This window comes from Scardinius erythrophthalmus, assembly GCF_964197995.2.
Source record: "Scardinius erythrophthalmus genome assembly, chromosome: 15".
NCBI lineage: Eukaryota > Metazoa > Chordata > Actinopteri > Cypriniformes > Leuciscidae > Scardinius > Scardinius erythrophthalmus.
Window position 1 is genome coordinate 23079427 of NC_138235.1, and position 20038 is coordinate 23099464.

Below are 20038 nucleotides of genomic sequence, written 5' to 3' on the forward strand. Positions count from 1 at the left end.
TAGCAGAGATAGGATTATCTAGCGGCACAGAAACTTTTTATTCACACGTTATTAACAAAATGTCAACAACGGAAGACTTGTCCAGCCAGCCTTACATGTTCGAGCCAGAGTCGGAGTCGGAGCGAAATGAAAATGAAGACGACGAACCTGCAGAACAACGTCTTCATATGGATGTATCGCAATGGTGTGTTACTGTATTTATACATGAAACTTTGGTCTTCCGACCTTTTACCACCGTGTCGATTTATTTTGATTAATATGTGCGAGGGAGAGAGAGCAAGACAGCGTCTAGTTTGGAGACGGTGATGTCTTGTTTACACTTTCGCCGGGCTCCGAGAGAGAGTGCGAGCGCGCGCGAGACCGGGTCTCTCTCTCTGCTCGTTCTTTCAGTTAAACATGCACCACAAGCGCGGCAGTTCATCTATATTAGACGGTGTAATGAAGCGTGTGGGTTACTACATCCAACAACCGATCATTTTAACTTACCCTCTCGTAACTTCTGCATCCTTTAGCTTGGACTACAAAATTGCAGCGAGAAATAATAATGGCGGATCGCTCGAAGTGTTGGGCCGGAAGTCAATGTCCTTATTTGGCAGTTCCGCTGCAAATACTGTGACGTGATAGTTCACAAAACGTCATAGATAACAGAAAAATCGGAACAGGTTGAAAAATATGACCAAAACAGAATATAAAGATATCAACGAAGCACCTGAAGAGAATAATTTCATCTTTTCTGTACTTCTAAACACTCCAAATATACAACAAAATGCATTTAAGGGCTAAAAAAGTGCATTTAGCATGATATGTCCCCTTTAAATAGGTTGATGCACCTCTTGATGGAAATAAATGTTGTGATGTTATTTCCATCAAGAGGTGCATCAACTGATCTTGTTTTGACAATGCAAGAGTCAAGCACTCTGTAAAGTCTACTCTAGCACATCCCCACATCCCAGCACAGTCACAGCCTGTAACAAGACTTTCAATGAATTTAAAGGTGGTATCAGTGATTTCAGGCCCAAAAATATTTTTATTTTTTTCCCCAACGATCCGCTAGCTGCCCGCCCCATAAGCATGCCATCAAAAAAACGTGTCTCTGTAGGCAGCCTAGGCTCTGAGATCTGCACACAAAAACAAATGGTTTAGCCAAACACTCAAAACCAAAACAAATAGTGTTCCAACCAATCACCGACAGGGGGAGGGTGTTGTGAGGTTTTGTGCTCGTGCACGGCTGCACGCAAAGTCAGAGCTGAAGAAAAAGCTGGCTCAAAACCTCACAACACCTGTCGGTGATTGGTTGGAACACTATTTGTTTTGGTTTTGAGTGTTTGGCTAAACCAACTGTTTTTGTGTGCAGATCTCAGAGCCTAGGCTGCCTACAGAGATGCGGTTTTTTGACGGCATGCTTATGGGGCGGGCAGCTAGCGGATCGTTAGGAAAGATTAGATGAATGTGATAAAAATATTTTTGGGCCTGAAATCACTGATACCACCTTTAAGGTCTGGACTCAGAAGTGCCAATTCATGTGTGAAAATGATTTTTAATGCTCCCTCCCAACCATTCTTTCACAATCTGAGCCTGATGAATCTTGGCTTTGTCATCCTGGATTATGGCCATAATGTCTCTTCCTACATGGTTGTTTAAGAAATGAAAAGCTACACACTCCATCAATTAGGGTTAGAAGAACTGTTACCAAACACATAACGTGCTAGAAACATAATAATCACTGCAATAATGATCCAATAATTGACTCATTCATAAGTATTTGCCTATTTAAATCCAAACAGCAACTTTTCTTGGGGCAGGGCAGTATATGTATGTATACGTATATATGTACACTAAAATTATAGACTCTTTATTTATTTTTATTTAATACATTTTCATAGTCACTGAGTATGCATGTTGCTTTCAAAGCAACTTTTTAAAGTAACTTGGAAGAAATCTGTCACAAAAATGTGTATTTTTCTAAAATTCTCCCAACACAGCCAAGTTCCCTGAATCTCTGCTTCTTTAAGTACCATTCTAAATGGATGACCCTGTATTACTGTCCAAACAAACAGTGACTAAGAGTCTGTAATTTTACGCTAACTGGCAAAACCACTTTGCCAGACTGCTGCTCCTCGTACAAATGTCTGTCCATAGTGAGTCACTAGTGTGTGTTCTGCTGACCCGTCCAACCCCTCTGTCCTCACTGTCCCACACACACCTTCTGAACCAGCTCAGTGTCTCAGCTGTTACATGTTCTCAGGAAGAGGTGGCTGAGGTCGGCGTATGCTGGCCGTGGAGAAAACTGCAGGACAAAGAAAGAGAGAAATCCAACAGCAAGATGATCATCAGCTAGAATTCCCATGTGAAAGCAAGAAGATCTTCCCCTAAAGCAGACGTTTGTAAACTGTGATGGCTAAATGAACAGATTACGCTTTTTATACTTCTTTTGAAATTATACTATTTGTGAATGAATTGTATGTGCACGTACTTTGTAATCTCCTACTCTTGAGAGTCTTTTAAGGGAAGGTTCATGGCTAGTTGGTGGTTCTTTATTTAGGCCAGAGGAATCCAGAATAGCATAGCGTATCATTGTGATGTCATCTCCGGAGCCATTAATCTATGCTTGATGCGTTCATGCTGCTTGCCTCGTGGCCTAATATGACACTGATGCTGTCTCATTTTGACATCAAATATTGATTGATTTGTAAAGAAAGAAGAGAAAGAAAAGAAACAGAAGGACTGAAGTAACAATTCACAAAATAAGTTCATATGTTTTTAAGCAGCTCAGGCACAAGACGTGACTTGAGTACTGGGTTCCCTTCTCTGGACTTAATTATAGAAATAAAGGTGGACTTGTGGTGGAGGGATGCCACAGTGAAGCAGCTGTTTATAGATCACTAACCTTAGGACTTGAATAATTAGATGTTTCCCTTAATCTTTCATTCAGAATTGCATTTAAAATGGTTACTTCAGTCAAAAACATATTCCTTTTACTTACAATGGGCAAGAGAAAAATAATTTACGAAATCAACAATCAGAGGTTATTTGTATATACTGTACATACGGTCCAAAAGTCTGAAACCTCTAGTTAAAGTGCTTCTTTTTTGTATTTAAGAAAATAATAATAATAATTATCACTGCAAATTACATTAGGCACTAGAATCTGAGTGATTTAAAAACTGAAATTCATGAACTCCACAAGTTTGTGTAAAATCTGAGGATCATGTTCTCCGGCATGATTTGAGGTTATCTGAAGCGCAACTGAAGCTTCAGTGGAAGCAAGAACATCTGACCTTCTGACCGTACAAAGAGCAACATGATCCATGTCTCAAATGCACTAAATTAGTGACCTGATTTTTAAAATATTTCTATAACTTTTTGGTTATCCAAGTCTCATATTTTCAATGTGGTTCTTTGGCCTATGAAAAACTTTGGAAGGGCAATATTAATGTTCAGCTCTTTAAAGGATCCACACCTTTAACAAACCCAAACATTAGTGAAGATTTAATAATGAGAAGTGCTATTGGCCTCTTTGATTTGATTATAGTCATTTCCCTGCATGCATAGGACCAGTGCCTGCCACAAAAATGGAGTTGTGATGCTTCTCAACAATGATTGGCAAATGCAGGTGACCGGTGGATAAGTTTAGAACTTGATATGGGGTTGTTGCGCAGGCTGCTAGGGAGAACAATGCCAAGGACTTATTGTCATAACTGGAGTTCTCCTGCCTGTTGTCTCTGACATTCCTCCTCTATTTATAGCCCATACTATCCCTAACCCCTTTCTGCCTCGCTCCCTTTCCTTTTCGACCCGTCCCTAGCTCTCTCAGATAGGGAAGGGGAGTGACAAAAGGCTTTGTCTTTTCTGAGCCATCCATTCCAGCCATAAAGGCCAAGGCAGGTGGCCCCGGCACTCTTCGTCCTGTGTCTGTCGTGAAGAGAGGCATCAGTGCTGGATTACCTGTGAGGAGTTTACAGACAATTTCACAAAGAAAACCCCTAACCCAGGACAGCCATGGATGATGTATATAAAGCAGCGGTAAGTTAGGAATGCAATCATTTTCAGCATTTCATTACACAAATGAGAGTGTAATGAGGAGTCCCATATGGTTGTTTTGTAGGAAAGCATCAGCTAAATGATAAATTAATAATTGTTAATATGACAGTTAACCTGTCCTTGAACATTTCCTTCCTCTGTAAATGACATATTTCAGTATTATAACTAATCATCTGTCAGAGAAATCAATCAGTGCACTATCGCCTAGTTAGCACTCAAGGTTAAATCAATAAATGAAAATGGGACAGCGGAAATTTGGTGTCTTTTTAAGGGTATATGGCCTAATGGCACAGAACAAACAATCAAAATGAATTTGTTCAATAACTGAACACAACTAAACAATTGGAAAGTTTAGATTTGGCATTTCCCACAATAGCTGGTGAAATAGCGAATGGTCATAGGCACTGAGGCTTAAGCATTTAACAATGAGGCAGATGGTGTCTGGTGTCTAAGAACCATTAAACGAGTGACAGCTGTCATTCCTGTAAAGAATAGACATTGGTCAGTCTTTGACGAATACCATGCATAGTATATAGTCTTACAATATATTTTATTTTTAGTTCAAAGTCAATTGGAGCAAAGTTTTGAGCTCTCTCTTACACCTAATAGGTGGAGAACTTGACAGAGGAGCAGAAAAATGGTGAGTTTCTTTCTAATCTGTCAGTTTGAACATATCACTGCATGAATTGTGATCAAACACAAGAGTGTTGTTGATGTGTGACTTTTGCGCTGCTATCCGACTGTACCTGGCAGAGTTTCGCGCTGCGTTCGACATCTTCGTGCAGGGCGCTGAGGATGGCTGCATCAGCACTAAGGAGTTGGGGAAAGTGATGAGGATGCTGGGCCAGAACCCAAGTCAAGAAGAGCTGCAGGAAATGGTAGATGAAGTAGATGAGGATGGTATGTCGGATATTTGATTAAGATATCATTCATGTGTTGTTGATGGTATGAATTGGGATTTCATTGTTGAGTGGTCTCTGTGCTTTGTAGGAAGCGGGACAGTGGACTTCGATGAGTTCTTGGTGATGATGGTGCGCTGTATGAAAGAGGAGAGCAAAGGAAAAACAGAAGAGGAGCTGGCTGAGGTCTTCCGCATGTTTGATAAGTATGATCTGCATTTTATCCCAAAGAACATAGTGTATTACTGTACATCATATTAGCATCTAAAAGCAGTTGTTATAATAAATACGTTTTATCATTGTCTCTGAGGAATGGAGATGGTTACATTGATTTAGACGAGCTGAAGAACATGCTGGAGTCGACAGGTGAGGCCATCACTGAGGACGACATCGAGGAACTCATGAAGGACGGAGACAAGAACAACGACGGCAAGATCGATTACGACGGTAAACATGCAGAGCAAAACATTCAACACTGAAAATATGGTACATTTATGAATATTTACTCGGAAAAACGACCCATTTCGACAAATGACATGCTTACTTTCAATACTAACAGAGTTCTTGGACTTCATGAAAGGGGTCGAGTAAAAATCTCGCTTGACGGATTCAAAAGTCATTCCCTGACGCAAACCAGTCTCTCTGACGTCACCACACGTACACCCAAGTCGGAAGCACGGGAAATGATCTGCCTTTCTGAAATTTGTTGAAATAAGTCAATGGTGTCATGTACCGCTGCCCATATTTGTGTTCAAGTAAAAAACATTTTCTGTACAAGGTCGCACGTTTTGTTCTTTATTTCTTGCACAAATATACTTTTTGAAACCAAAAACCGATGAAAACAGATACTGGAATTTGTGTATAAACTAACTCAGAAAATACAGCTATACCAAGAAGCAAATAGGCAGGTTAGCTGGGCAGTCAAATTTATTAACACATGACATCAAATTCTGTGAAAACTACAGGTTCAAACAAGCAACAACAGTGAGGATGTCTCATTAACATGATACATTTCATCAAGTCACCAAAACCAAACCATTTGTGTACCAACTTTCCAAAACCAGTTTATGCAACAGCAGTAAAAGGAAAAAAGTTATACTTTATTACTCCCTGAAAGCACCTTCAAGCACCAAATTCAAATTTGAGTTTTCAGGATAGGCTACTGGCTTGTAATAATTACAGGAAGCAAACATAGTTAAAAGCTAGAAATGACAAATTATGAAATGACAATGTGAAAGGGTCTTTTTTTTCCCTTCAAATGATGTTCAGCTGGAAATGGAATGCACTCTGATTTAATCCAAGGATGCACTGATAAACTTATACCTTTAAAAACCACTTATAATGCAGTATTAAAGATTTCAAGAAGGCAAACCTGATAATGACAAACTTAAAGCATTTCAGAGCTATGGGTGACACTCATGACTATAGTGCACAAGTTAGAGATTTTCCACACCACACACTATAAGAGTTAGGTATATCTGCAAGCCTCGAGCTTCTGGAATGACATGGAAGGTGAGCTTGTATCTAGGATCTGAGTTAAGAATGGAGAAAGAGGAAGGGTGTAGTTCAGGGATGGTTCAGAGAGTTTCAGTTGGCGAAAGTACGCTTGACGGCAGCAACGATACATTTGGCACTGATGCCAAACATGTCCAGAAGCTCCTGCGGTTTGCCGCTCTGGGGAACACGGCTCACGGCCAGCCGGTGCACCACAATGCCAGGCTCTTCACCTACTGCAGACAGGACAGCCTCGCCCAGACCACCTACAATGAAAGCAAAGGAACCAACATAAAATACCTCACAGCATTGGAAGAAACTAAGAAAGTAACAGGAAGGGGGGGTTGGGGTGTCAAATTTAAAATAAGCAGCTCACCCTCTTTGTAGTGGTCCTCTACAGTTATCACCCTTCCTCCTGTGGCACGAGCACTTGCCACAATAGTAGAGGCATCCAGGGGCTTAATGGTGAATGGATCGATAATCCGAATGTTCACACCTGGCAAATAGAGAATATATTTAACAGTTTTTTTTTTGTCAGCAGCATGGCCATCTTCATGGCGAGAACAAGTCATACAATTAACAACAAAAAACATAATATTAATACAAAAATTCTATAATACATTACAGTGATACTTCATATACAGCAGTTTTAAACATCTCTGAATAAAAATGTCTATTCACTATTTAGGAGTTAATTACTGGTCTAAAAGTCAGAAGGTGGAACTGAGAATCTGAAATATTCTGGTTGAGAGCCTCCTAAGCAGCGTTTTCACATTTAAGACATTTGAGATCAACAGTTTTGAAATGAGAAAAAGCAAGCAATGTGCTTTACTAATAAAATATATAACATAATACAAGTCAACTAAACTTACATTACAAAGTTGAGTTTTAATTCAATAAAAAGAATCTGAAGTACAGTTAATGACTGATGTAATGTCCTATTATGGCCAGAAGGCGCTGTACAAACCTTCTTTGGCTAGTTGCTCATATGCTGTCAGAGCCTCATGCAGTGTTACACCAGCTCCAATAACAGTCACCTGATCTTTGTTGGACTGCCGCACCACCTACAGGACCGAAAGAGAACTGTTAGTAAAACCATTGTGAACCAGACAGTTTTTAGCTGCCCAACAGGAGGCCTCATTTGCTCACTGCATTACTCAACAGATTACAATGAACTGACATGTTTTTAGCATGGCTGATAACTTTATCCTTCCTTGCTGTAGTATGAAACTAAATTTGGAAACAAAAAATAAATTAAAAGTGTGCTCTGGTCCAATGTTTTATTCTCACTTTGGCTTTTCCAATTTCAAATTTCTCTCCAGCATCATAGAGGACTGCAGTGTCAGGTCGACTGGTGCGGATGAAACAGACACCCTGAAATCAGAAAATAGCATGAACACTGAGCCAAAGAACAACAGATTAACTTTCTGGTGCCAAAATAATAAATGACTGTACTTAGACCATTTAGTGTAAACCACACCTTTGTATTGGCTGCAAGTTCCACGGCTCTCTCGGTAGATACTCCATCACTAGGGTAAAACAGTGTGCATGTTGGAATGGCACGGAACATTGCGAGATCCTCCAGTGCCATCTGCGAGGGGCCATCCTCACCTGGACAAAATTTAAAATTAGGAAACATTTCCATAAAAAAAAAAGAAAGAAAGAAAAGATGTCCAGATAAATGGGAAGAATACATGTACTTCACATCACAATGCCTTACCAATGGAAACGCCACAGTGAGAGCCGACCAGGTTGACGTTAGACTGGGAGATCGCTGCCATACGGATGTGGTCATAGGCACGAGCAAAGAAGGCGGCAAAAGTGCTGGCGAATGAAACCGTGCGATCACGAGTGGCACAACCAATAGCCACACTCACCTGGATAGCAGCATAATTTAAAATATATTTAATACGTAACAAGTCCATTTCATTTATCTAAAAATATTATGTATTAAATATTACACTTTATAAATGTAATATACTTCCACTACTGTTCAAAAGTTTGGGGTCAGTAAGATTTTTTTTATTGTTTGTCTCTTATGTTAACCAAGACTGAATTTATTTGGTCAGATAAACAGTAAAAACTGTAATAGAGAAAGATTGTAATTTAAAATGCCTTTTATTTTTAAATAGATTTTAGGAACTCGTGATGCATATTTTTTGCAGGATTCTTTGAATATAAAAGGTATACATTAAACAATATATTCAAAATTATCTTACTGACTCCAAACTGTAGTGTATATTTTCTGTTATTTAGAAATGCATTAGAAACCGTTAATAAATCACTAAATACAACAAACTACTTATTGCTGAAATTTATTTTTAATACAAATATTTTCTAGATTTTGACTCTAAATGACTACATGTTTATGCAGGAAGGAATTCTTTCTCACTGTGGGAAATCATATCCTATTTAGTAAGCACTTGACATTGATAAATTAGTCAGAAAGTGAATAGTAAAAGATAACATTTCAACAGGGTGAGGTCAGGTATTTACAACGCACTGTATGGATAGTGCACCACACCTTCAACTTATCCCAAAGCGCTCTAAAAACAGTTTACAAACCTATTCATCTGTGACATACACACTGCCAGGCAATATACTTTTGCTTTGCCAGCATGACTTGTGAATTATTAGTGTATAAAGGGGGAAGAAAAATCCAGTTACACACCATGTTCTGCTCTGCAATGAAGCACTCAATGTAGCGCTCAGGATGGGCCTTCTTAAAGATATCAGAGAAGGTTGAGTTCTTGGTGTCACCATCCAGGGCCACCACACGAGGGCTGGCATCCCCCATCCTCTTCAGGGCGACACCATAAGCCTTCCTAGTGGAGACCTGAGTGGGCAAACAAAAGCAGTTTTATAAAGCCTTCTTTTGAGCAACTTCAGAAGACGAGAAGCATTTGTTCAAAGAAATGAATCAGTCAAAACTCCAACAGCTATGAAGTATAATGTCTCGTTTCATCACCTTGTCTCCGATCTTGTATTCTGGAGCGGTGAGCAGGTGGATGGGGGTGAGGTCAGCTGGAGCAGCATCATCATTGGGCAGTTGAGGGTGGATGGGCTTATTGGGGGACTGGATCTGACTCAGGAGGTGATTAATCAGCTCTTCCGCACAGTCTTTAGGCATAGGTTTCCCATGCCAGTTTTCCTGATCCTCAATGTCTAAACATAAGAACAGGTCAGAAAGTCAGCATGAGGACTATTATACTAACAGACATTATTAATGCTGATCATCATGATGTGCTGCAAGTCTTGCAGTACAGGATATAGTTATTCACCTTTGAGACCTTTGCCTTTAAATGTTTTGGCTACAATGGCAGTGGGCTTCCCTTTTATTTGTTTGGCATGCCACATTGCCTTGCACAGCTCCTCCACATCATGGCCATCCACCACATAAGTGTTGAAGCTGAAGAAACAAATTGGTTACATGTCTCAAACAAAATACAGGCAAGGAAAGTGGTTGTGTTCCAAATGAATACTAGCTTATAGCCCAGTAGGCAGTATAGAGTATATAAATCACAAAAAAAAAAAAAAAAAAGTTAAACCATATGCAATTTGTAGTAGCCTAGGGCTGAACAATTGTGAGTTAAAAAAAAAAAAAAAAAAATAGGCGGTTTTATCTGGTTAAAAAAAAAAATGTCTTACATTTTTATAGTTCCAGGTTCGAAAGGCTGCACAATTCAGCAAAACAAATAATAAAAATAATAATGCCATTATTTGAAATGCAATTAAAGACTTAGACTCATACTTCCATAAAGTTTTTTATTAAAAAAAGTTTGTTTTAATAAACCATAAGTTGAACCAAAAAAGCCTATCTGTTTTCATTAATTTAAGGGTCATTGTAGCTGATGATTATAATAATGATTGTTTAATACCGTATACCATGAAACCGTGATATTTTCGAGACGCTTATCATACTGTGAAAATCTCATACCGTTAAGGGGCCCAAAGTGTGCCAAGAAAATATCCCTACACTATTACACCAACAGCAGCCTGAACCGTTGATGCAAGTCAGGACGCGTCCATGCTTTCATGTTTATTCCCCTAAATGTCGCAGCAGAAACAGAGACTCTTCAGATCAGTCAACATTTTTCCAATCTCCCATTGTCCAACTTTGCTGAACCTGTGCTAATTGTAGCCTCAGTTACTCTGCTTCAAGGTTTGTCGTGTTGTGCGTTCAGAGATGCTCTTCTGCGTTCAGAGACGCTCTCCTGCAGACCTGGGTTGTAATGAGTGATCATTTGAGTTACTGTTGCCTTTCTATCAGCTCAAACCAGTCTAGCCTTCTCTTCTGACCTCTGGCATCAACAAGGCATTTTCGACCCACAGAACTGCTGCCTACTGGATATTTTCTGTTATTCAGACCATTCTCTGTAAACCCTAAAGATGGTTGTGCGTGAAAATCCCAGTAGATCAGCAGTTTCTGAAATTCTCAGACCAGCCCGTCTGGCACCAACAACCATGCCACGTTCAAAGTCACTTAAATCACCTTTCATTCTGACGCTCAGTTTGAACTTCAGCAGATCGTCTTGACCATGTCTATATACCTAAATGAGTTGCAGCTATGTGATTGGCTGATTAGATCTTTGCATTAATGAGCAGTTGAACAGATGTACCTTATAAAGTGGCCAGTGAGTGTATTTGCCCTAGCAAGAGATAAAACCCAGCAGTATCTGGTAGACCTACCCGAAGGCCTCGCAGCGGTCCTTGTAGGTGTTCATGTTGTGCTGGAGTGGTGCTGCTTCACTCTGGCCCAGACGGTTCACATCAAGGATGGCCACTAGATTGTCAAGCTTGTAATAGGAGGCAAAAGCCATGGCTTCCCACACAGACCCTTCTGAACACTCACCATCTCCCATCAGACAGAACACACGGTAGCTAATGAGACAGTGAGATAAGACAGACACGTCCAGTTACAGCACCATCAAATGATCAGCAGAAATGATTGTTTGGGCTTGATCAATGGGGCCATACATCAGCATGAGATTTTTTATTTGGTGTACACCAAATTACTCGTGTAGTACTCGTTGTACTCATTAAATGAGGGAATCAAATAATGTGAATCAAAACAAGATGGCATGCACTGGGAGAACAAGCGTACCTAGATTTATCAAAGTACTTTCCGGTGTAGGCCATACCGCAGGCAGCACCCAATCCCTGGCCAAGAGAACCCGTCGCCACATCCACAAACGCTAGTTTCTGAAATTAACAGAGAAGTGAGGTTATTTTCATGGTAATTGGTTAAGTGAAAGACTTGTGTCACTTCTTAAACCAAGTCAGTATGATTTATATATTAAAAAAAAAAAAAAAAAGAGAGAAAAGAAATGTATACCTTAATTCATCTACCCTTATACACATGTTAAATTAAGAGAGACAGCAAAGGAATTTATAATGTTACAAAATATTTCTATTTCAAGTAAATGGTGTTTTTCCTGATCTTTCTATTCCTCAAAGAATACTTAAAGAATGTATTTACAGTTTAAGTAAAAATACAATGAATATGCAATACAGAGCATATATTTAGCAAAATGTTCTGCGGTGCCACAGCGATCTGTCACACCATATTTAAGAGCGAAAAAGCAGTATGTATTGTTTGAATTTCATAATTAAATTGAAAGAATTTGAAAGCTGAGCCTTTGTTTCATATCAGAAGTAACAAAGCTTATCACAATTTAATGGACGGGAGGCACGTTACAAAGTTTTGCTCAATCAACAACTAAAAACTGCAAAGACTAAAAGATCGATTCTTGCTATTCAAGAATCAATGTTGGTTAATCAAAATGAGAATCAATCAAAATTGAGACTTCTTTCAAAAAGCATAAAAAAACCTAAGCAACCCCAAACTTTTGAAAGGTGTATATGTGGTGATAAGAGCAGTATTACTCACAGGAGTGGGGTGACCCTCCAAGTCAGAGTCGACCTTACGCAGGTTTAGCAGGTCAGACTCTTTGATGAATCCAGCCTCTGCCCAGGCAGCATACAGAATGGGAGCAGCATGGCCCTGAAAACAGTAACGTGAGGAGTGGAATACATTTTAATCTCCAAGTAAAACGTGCAATGAAGCTCATAACCAACAGAACGACATCCCACCTTGGACAAGATGAAGCGGTCATTGCAGGCGTTACGAGGATCGTCGGCTTTGTAGCGCATGGTGTGGAAGAACAGCACTGACATGAGCTCTGCAGCGCTGCAGCATGAGGTGGGATGTCTGTGAGAGGGAACACACATCAGTATCAATCCATCCATCAACTATTAACCATCAGCTCAAACATGCTGGATGTTAAAGACCAATCAGACGTGCAGGTTATCTTTCACTTCAAAAACTAGAACATGATTGCAAATGGTACTAAAGGGCAAAAGTTGTTACTGTCTTCATTGGGGTTTGAGGTGTAGTAATAGACCTTATCTGAATCAATGACTTCATCTACTGCCAAAACAGGCACATAATATATATAAGCCATGTATAAAATAATCAGAAGGGCTGTAGCCTCAAATTCAAATAAAGGGACTTCACTGCAATAGGTTAAAGAAAAGACTCGAGCGGCCACTACACATATCTTGTTTAATTTGATGTATAAAGTAATAAACCTCAACATTCATTCCAAACCTGTACATTTTAAACTTGAAAGTCATTCATTGTGAAATCGCATAGAAAAGAGCGACTTGTACAATATTCTAAACTTCTCTATTTGTGTTCCATGAGGGCCATATGAGTAATTTTTGTAAGAGGGCTGAAACTTATTTTTTTTTTACTGGGACCACCAGTTCCTTTAAGTGAGCGTGAGACTCACAGAACAGTTAAATTAAATTGCATCACTGGTTACGGTCAAACACAGTTAAAAACAACACAAATGACCAAGTTTGTACTTCAATTAATAAGGGTGCAGTACAACTGTTAGTTTGTTTGTTCCCAAAGTGACTTAAATTGACAAGAACTTTAAATTCAGAGTTTAGAAAGCACTCATGCAATTCAGTGATCACAAATCTGCCTGTTGAAAAACCTGTTATAATTTTATTGTGAGTCAAAATACATGCAGTCTTATGTTATTGTTCAATATATTTCTTAATTTTTCACCAAACATAACACCATGAATTACCATTTTTGTCCTACAGTGTGACTCATTTAAGCTGAAATAAAAAACAACAATGGAAAAGGTGTTAAACAAATGTCCATTGATCAGATTCAGAATAAGGGATTAGATTTCAAAAGATGCAGACAAAGTCTGAGTCATGACTAGCACTTCCTTGATACCGTAGTTAACCACTACATGTTTACTAGTGATTATAACTATACTTCAGACCAGAGCCGGCCCGAGGCATAAGCGAACTAAGCGACTGCTTTTTTTTTTTTTCACTCAGATTTTTTTTTTTTTTACATATTAATTAACTTAAACAAGTGACATGAATGAATTAATGACTAATTCAAGACAAGAAAATTCTGATTTCATGATCAATATACCTGCCTACAACTGCTGCTGTGTCTGCCAGTGTTTAAGTCATGCGCATAAACTCGCGTGCATTGACAATTCGTGCGCAAAGTCACGGTAATGTTAAGCCATGTCACAAAAATTTGATTTAATACATAACCTCATTGTATTAATTTATAATGTAACATTATATCGTGACATTTGTGTCAATAATCGTCAAACAGGTGACTCCGCGTGGTGGGAGGGGCCCCCAAATCAAATTCTGCTTAGGGCCCCCAAAAGGCTCGGGCCGGCACTGCTTGAGACTAGGGATGTCCCGATACCACTTTTTCACTTCCGATACCGATACAGATGCCGCAGCTTTGGCTATTTGCCGATACCGATATCAATCCGATATTTTTATTTTATTCTTGAACTAATACTAATAATAATAAAATATAATATAATGGAAGCACTTTGCTCAATTAGCCACATAAAAACATCTCACTCAAATGGAGAACAAATACTTCTCCAGTATATAGTCCACAACAACAGTTGATAATGAAAGACTGCCAGCCTTTATTCAAAAGACCTTGAGATATGTTTGGTAACCTGAATGAATTTAAAATTAATTTGCTATATTTCAGATCAATATATTTGTTTCCTTAAAATTTTAATTAACTTTAACTTTATTCTCATCTGCATTATAAATAATTTATTTCTGTATAAAATAATACTACTTTTAAAAACACATTTGATTTTCTTTTTTATTCAATGTAGAATGTGTAACTTAAAAATAAACAGATTAGTGCTCTGTTTTAGGACAAGAAATGAAAACCAATGCAATGATGAATGTCCAAAAGATGAGATCATTTTTGCTTTTAAACAGCGTGTGTGTGTGTGTGTGTGTGTGTGTGTGTGTGTGTGTGTGTGTGTGTGTGTGTGTGTGTGTGTGTGTGTGTGTGTGTGTGTGTGTGTGTGTGTGTGAGATTTTGGTTGGGTGACAGTTACAGTTTGACAAGAGTTTACAGTTTGACAAAAGCACAATGTTGTTTTTTACACAAATATAAGTAGGCTAAACACTTTTTGCAGTTTTAATGATGTCCTGAATGAAAATGACGGAGTATGTTTTTATGTTTCCACTGTTCGATTGCGCCCGTGCCTCTCTCTCTCTGACACACACACACACACACACACACACAAGCATTGCAATCTTGACATCGCAGCCTGTTCATTTTGCTGCGTTCACAACAAACGCGAATAGAGCGTCAAATTTGCGTCTATCGCGTCTAGTTCGACGCTTGAACAGTTTGAATCCATTCGCGCGTCCAAAGCGAATAGCACGCGCCGCGCGTATAATGATAAAGTGAGCGTTTGAAGCGATATAGACGTGCGTTCAGAGCTAAGGTGGGCTACAGATTAGGTGTCCCTAAAAACCCGCATATGCGCGTATCTAACAGTAACGTTAGTTCCGTATTACATTAATTAATGTGCACGCGAGATTTATTTATTTTTATACCGTGTATTCTCTGTGTAAATCCATGCACCGAACGTACGTTCAGTACGAATACGTACTGTTCCACCCCTAATGGGTATCGGATCATAGGTATCGGATAATTTTTTTTCTCCCCTCCGATATCCGATCTAGCGTTTTGGGCCAGTATCGGCACGATACCGATGCCGTGGATCGGATCGGGACATCCCTACTTGAGACAAAAACTCAAACAGAAATGAGAAGGAACAGAATAAGAGGAAGTGTCACAGCAGTAAAACAAATAGTATCAGGTAAAAGTTTCAACACTCAGGGAAGTTCCTAGACAAGATTTACAATGAATGAAAGATTGTTGCATGCCAGCAAGGGTGTATGCAGTGTAATGTAACCCCACTATTTCTTCCCTTTTTTGATATAATGAAAGCATCTAATAAGGCAGCATTTCTATCCTATATGTTTAGAAACTCCCCTTTTCGATTTCAGTTCATGTTGTGAAATTACCATCTGTGGCAATAAATTGGTCTGCCTCAAAAAAAAAGAGAGCAAGAGAGAACTGCAGAGATTAGGCAACCCCAAAGCAAATCTTTCCTTTTATGCAACCTCCATTTGAACTCTCCTTATCACCACATACGTAAAGCTATGGTAAGATGAAAATCAAATCAGAAGCATGCTTTATTCATGGAGGCTAACAGCACTTTAACCCACAGTACAACGGATACCACGAGTCCTGCACGCCTCCACGTGACAACCTGTAGGGAAAACGTGCACCCACGAGCTGGCAGTAATTAATCAGTTAAGAGGAGTCCGAGTTATTTACGCAGACCGTTTCTTACGAACAGTTCGTTTCAAAGAACCGGTTCAAAAAAAAAAAGATTCGACTCAAAAGAATTCGTTTTCGAATCGGTCTGGACATCGCTTAAGTGCGTGGTAAATATGACAAGTACAGTGGATAACTTTACAAACATTGACACTATAATCCCAACTGCAGTCCCACATACCCGTGCTAATAATAGGGGCGATGAGAGCTAAGCCAATTTTCACTGGTCATTGCTTGGAAGCCACGATGGGGTAAAAAGCTGTAATAATACTCGCGTAGTATTAGTGCAATGCTAATGACTATAATAAACTAAAAAGGTCGAATGATTCAAAACCAAGTAGCAACAGCACTATGTCCGGCCCCCTCGCCGAGTTCACGTGTTCTGCAGGAGCGTCAAGTGAACATTTGCACGACTAATGAGAACACAGTTGCAAACCCGTCGTTTACCATCCTAGAAAGACATGAAGAATGAATTTTGATAAGTTCAGAAGATTTTACCCGGAGTTTGAGGCGCATGTTTCCTTGATGGAGTGAATCCTGAGCTTGTTCGCGATGTCTTTCAGGCCCTGCAGAGTTTTCTCGTCGGGTTTGTGATAGCTCATGTTTCAACTATGTGGGAAAATTAGACGGAATAAATGAGTCTGCTGTAACTCAAATAAACTCTTCTGAGTCTACGTTTAATCTGTAATTGCTGAGATAAACACAGTAAGCACCAGAGCCGAGCGCGCTGTGAGAGTGGACGCGGGGAACGTGGTGCGCTGTAGCTTTTAAGAGACGCATTACGTCAGCTGTCAACTCATCCGCCGAGGCCAGCCATTGGACGAAACGCTTTTCGCAACAGAGGAGAGTTTGCCAAATCAGGATGCCAGAGACCGCAGACAAACAGAGCTCTGTGTTAGGTTAAATCTCACATAAAATTAGGGTGTGAGAGAATTAACTTAGTTTTTTTATATTGAAGTAAAACCTTTATTTGCACACACTGTTACAATGATTAAACGTTGCGCTTGTTGTAAAATCACTGAAGGAGTAGCTGATCTAATCAATGATTCGTCGAGTCATGATGACAGAATTGAGGAAAGGAGTTTAACCCCATAAAAGCCTGGTGTGTCATATTAGATAAAGCAAGGGCCTTTATATATTTGTGAGTGTGTGTATATATATATGTGTGTATATATACACATATACGCTACTTACACTACGGTTACCACACCTCAAAACATTGTTCAGATGATGTATTTCAAAACGTTTGTCAGAATTTTGTCCTTTTACTATTGCCTCTCACGCATAGTATACTATACGTAGACCATAAAAACCTAATGTATCGAATATTATACAAAACAGGACACATTGCTGTTTTTTTTTTTTGTCTTAAAGTTCAATAAACTGTCTATTAAAAAAATATATGTTTCTGACTACTTCCTGTCTGGCTTATGGGGTTAAAAACAGGTTATTCCCCTTTAATGTGGGCGGTTATAAACAAAAGAGTTGAGGAAGTGGCAAAAGTAAAACATGAATCCGGTCAGAGTAATCTTTGTGGACTTCCAGAAACAGTAGAGCATGAGCTGATTAACTGTAGGGCATATGAAATGGAAAGACTCCAGTTAAAAGAAGAGGAATTACATTACAGAATGTGTTAAACAGTTTTTTATAAAGGTCATTCAGCTCTAATATTTTTTTTCTGATAATAAGAAAGTTATATTATGATAGGCATTAGATTAGAGTGTTATACCTTCTTATCATATCTAGTGGATTGACAAGACTGTTCAGTATCTTTTTTACCAACAGCTGCAGACATAAAGATCACATCAGAGACTATACTGCATGAAAGGAAACCATTTTTTTATAGTAGACTTTATTGAATATAAAATTATATTTACAAGTACATTTCAATGTAGCACAGCCTACTCAGTTATCTTCTTGATCTTCAGCATATTCATCATCAAAGTCCTAAAAAAAGACAATGTTGCAATGTAAAGTTAAAATATTATCTGAGAACCCTTTATTAACACAACTAGGCTAAATAAAAAGTAGGTCATTAACAATAGCATATGCCATTAACAGGTTCCGCACCTTCTCCTGGGCCGCAGACTTCTCTTCAGCTGTGATGGGATCCTTGTCCAGTCTCTCCAGCTGGGACAGATGTGAGATCACATACATCCTGTAATCGTCAGTCTTCGCTAAAGGGTTCTCCAAGAGCACAAGGGCCGTCAATGTTTGCCCAACACTCACTAGATTTCGCAAAGCCCTCATAGAAGATATAAGGTTCCCCCTTAAGGTGTGAAAAAGAGGGTTATCAGACAGTGGTAACGAGACTGTCTATAATAGTGAAACACATTCACTTCCTCAATTTCAGCCAGACTGAGAAAATGCCAAACCTGGTGTTATTGTATTTCTGTTACCTGACGTTAAGATATTGGAGACATTTCATGTTGGGGCTGAGTCCATCTAGCGTTTCTAACTGGTTATCTCTGAGGTGAAGAGTTTTGAGATGCTCAAGCTTCTCCAGACCCTCCAGTCGCTTTAGGTTGTTCTGAGCCTAAATAGTTGGGAGAAAGTGCCAGGTGGTAGTTTAATCAGCATCATGTACTTTTATCTACCTTAAACATCAATACGAGCAATTGTACCAGATACAAGTGGCGTAAATTGGGGAGGTAAATGCCATCTGTAGTTTCCAAACAATTTCCTCTGAGCTCGAGAGTCACCAGATTGGTTAGATTGTGATATTCCAGTCCCTGCATGGTCTGGATACCATTACCTAAAAATATAGAAATTAAATGTTAGTGTTTAGTGCTGCTTAATGTTGTATTGTTATTGTCTAGTGCAGATTACAATGAAGTTCATTGAATTACATACTGTATTTTACATAACTGATAGCTAAATACACCACCCTAGATTTGCCGAAATAAACCAGTGTGGTTGGTACCATAGTATAAAAAGAGCTCATTGCTACTGCAAAAGTGCAATAACCTACTAAATGGACGTAACTAACCAGTGAGATTGAGGGTTTCCAGTGCTGGGCCTCCAATGCCCTTAACATCAAATAGGCGGTTGTTGGCAAAGCTGAGCCACTGTAGGTAAGTGAGCAGGCCAAACGGCTGACCCTCGAAACTCTGAAGCAGATTACTGTCTCCCTTCACCCACAGCAGCTGGGTGAGGTTGGCCAATGGAGAGAAGTCTGACAAATGATTGCAGGAGAAGTCCAAGTAGCGCAGATGGATGAAGGAGCTGATCAAGGCCAGGTCTGTCAGACCCCTGGTTTAGACAGGTACAGTGGGAAGCAACATTGTGAGATACAGTAAATATGGATGGCAACATGTTGGGAATGATGGGATTAAGAAGAATGTCCCAGACAAGCTTACTTGCTTTTAAGGTCAAGTCTGACATAGGCATGAGACAGACCATTCCCTGTGCGACACAATAAGGACAGGCTTTTCGCCATCATGTCTTGGGTTAGTGGACAGGACTCTAACGTTAGCTGATAATAAAGTAAGAAACATAAAAGAAAATCAAAGACAATCTTGATGTCTTCTGATTTTTATTAATATAGTATAACACGTGTTAATATATTAAGAACAATAAGAATAATGCATAATTGTTTTGTTTAAGTTACCTGATCCTCTTGTCCTGAAATCTCCTTTTTCTCTAACGTTACCTCTTCATCTTCTTCCCCTGCTTTCAACACCTCATCTTCATCAGAGCTTGACATTATTCTGCTGTCTTGGTTACCTTGATCAACTTTTCACGTGTTAAAATAAATAATTTTACATTTATCAATCAATTCGTTCACATCATCAGCACGCTAGCTAACTTTAGCTTGCTTGATAAGCACTAAACTAACAATATAGGTTACTTCTCGCACCAAAAAGAAACAAATTACTCTTATACA

At 39.2% G+C, this 20038-nt stretch overlaps 3 protein-coding genes across 4 annotated transcripts; 1 reads left to right on the forward strand and 2 right to left on the reverse strand.

Moving 5' to 3' along the window:
- Positions 1–3667: 3667 nt before the first annotated feature.
- On the forward strand, positions 3668–5721 carry tnnc1b (troponin C type 1b (slow)). The gene is made up of 6 exons (XM_081385886.1): positions 3668–4023; positions 4651–4681; positions 4795–4941; positions 5032–5146; positions 5251–5387; positions 5500–5721. The coding sequence occupies exons 1-6, from the start codon at positions 4000–4002 to the stop codon at positions 5529–5531; spliced, it is 486 nt and encodes a 161-aa protein (XP_081242012.1). The 5' UTR covers positions 3668–3999; the 3' UTR covers positions 5532–5721.
- Position 5722: 1 nt separating this feature from the next.
- Positions 5723–16959, reverse strand: tktb (transketolase b). 2 transcript variants are annotated; one of them, XM_081385885.1, is made up of 15 exons: positions 16651–16895; positions 13535–13565; positions 12528–12645; positions 12325–12438; positions 11539–11636; positions 11124–11315; positions 9716–9843; positions 9403–9599; positions 9106–9270; positions 8155–8311; positions 7915–8045; positions 7725–7808; positions 7402–7498; positions 6811–6930; positions 5723–6700 (listed from the first exon to the last, which is right to left on the reverse strand). In XM_081385885.1, the coding sequence occupies exons 3-15, from the start codon at positions 12609–12611 to the stop codon at positions 6528–6530; spliced, it is 1740 nt and encodes a 579-aa protein (XP_081242011.1). In that variant the 5' UTR covers positions 12612–12645; positions 13535–13565; positions 16651–16895; the 3' UTR covers positions 5723–6527. The 2 variants fall into 2 exon arrangements, with proteins under 2 accessions (XP_081242011.1, XP_081242010.1); XM_081385884.1 differs by lacking the exon at positions 13535–13565 and having other exon boundaries at positions 16651–16959.
- A 1098-nt stretch (positions 16960–18057) lies between these two features.
- lrrc23 (leucine rich repeat containing 23) lies at positions 18058–19858 on the reverse strand (the record flags this gene model as incomplete). Its single annotated transcript, XM_081386516.1, has 7 exons — positions 18058–18099; positions 18223–18421; positions 18552–18688; positions 18777–18907; positions 19142–19404; positions 19512–19627; positions 19763–19858. 7 exons carry the CDS (start codon positions 19856–19858, stop codon positions 18058–18060), a joined length of 984 nt encoding a protein of 327 aa, XP_081242642.1.
- Between the last annotated feature and the right edge of the window lie 180 nt (positions 19859–20038).

What these genes read in the sequence shown, in the direction of transcription:
- tktb (XM_081385884.1), bottom strand. Translation starts at nt 16,754, where the DNA reads ATGAGCTATCACAAACCCGACGAGAAAACTCTGCAGGGCCTGAAAGAC. An exon ending in ACATGCGCCTCAAACTCCGG is followed by an intron (nt 12,646 to 16,650) that starts GTAAAATCTTCT and finishes TCCCTCTCACAG; the next exon opens with ACATCCCACCTCATGCTGCA. An exon ending in AGAGGACCACTACAAAGAGG is followed by an intron (nt 6,701 to 6,810) that starts GTGAGCTGCTTA and finishes CTTTCATTGTAG; the next exon opens with GTGGTCTGGGCGAGGCTGTC.
- tnnc1b (XM_081385886.1), top strand. Translation starts at nt 4,000, where the DNA reads ATGGATGATGTATATAAAGCAGCG. An exon ending in AGATGAAGTAGATGAGGATG is followed by an intron (nt 4,942 to 5,031) that starts GTATGTCGGATA and finishes TGTGCTTTGTAG; the next exon opens with GAAGCGGGACAGTGGACTTC. An exon ending in GTCTTCCGCATGTTTGATAA is followed by an intron (nt 5,147 to 5,250) that starts GTATGATCTGCA and finishes ATTGTCTCTGAG; the next exon opens with GAATGGAGATGGTTACATTG.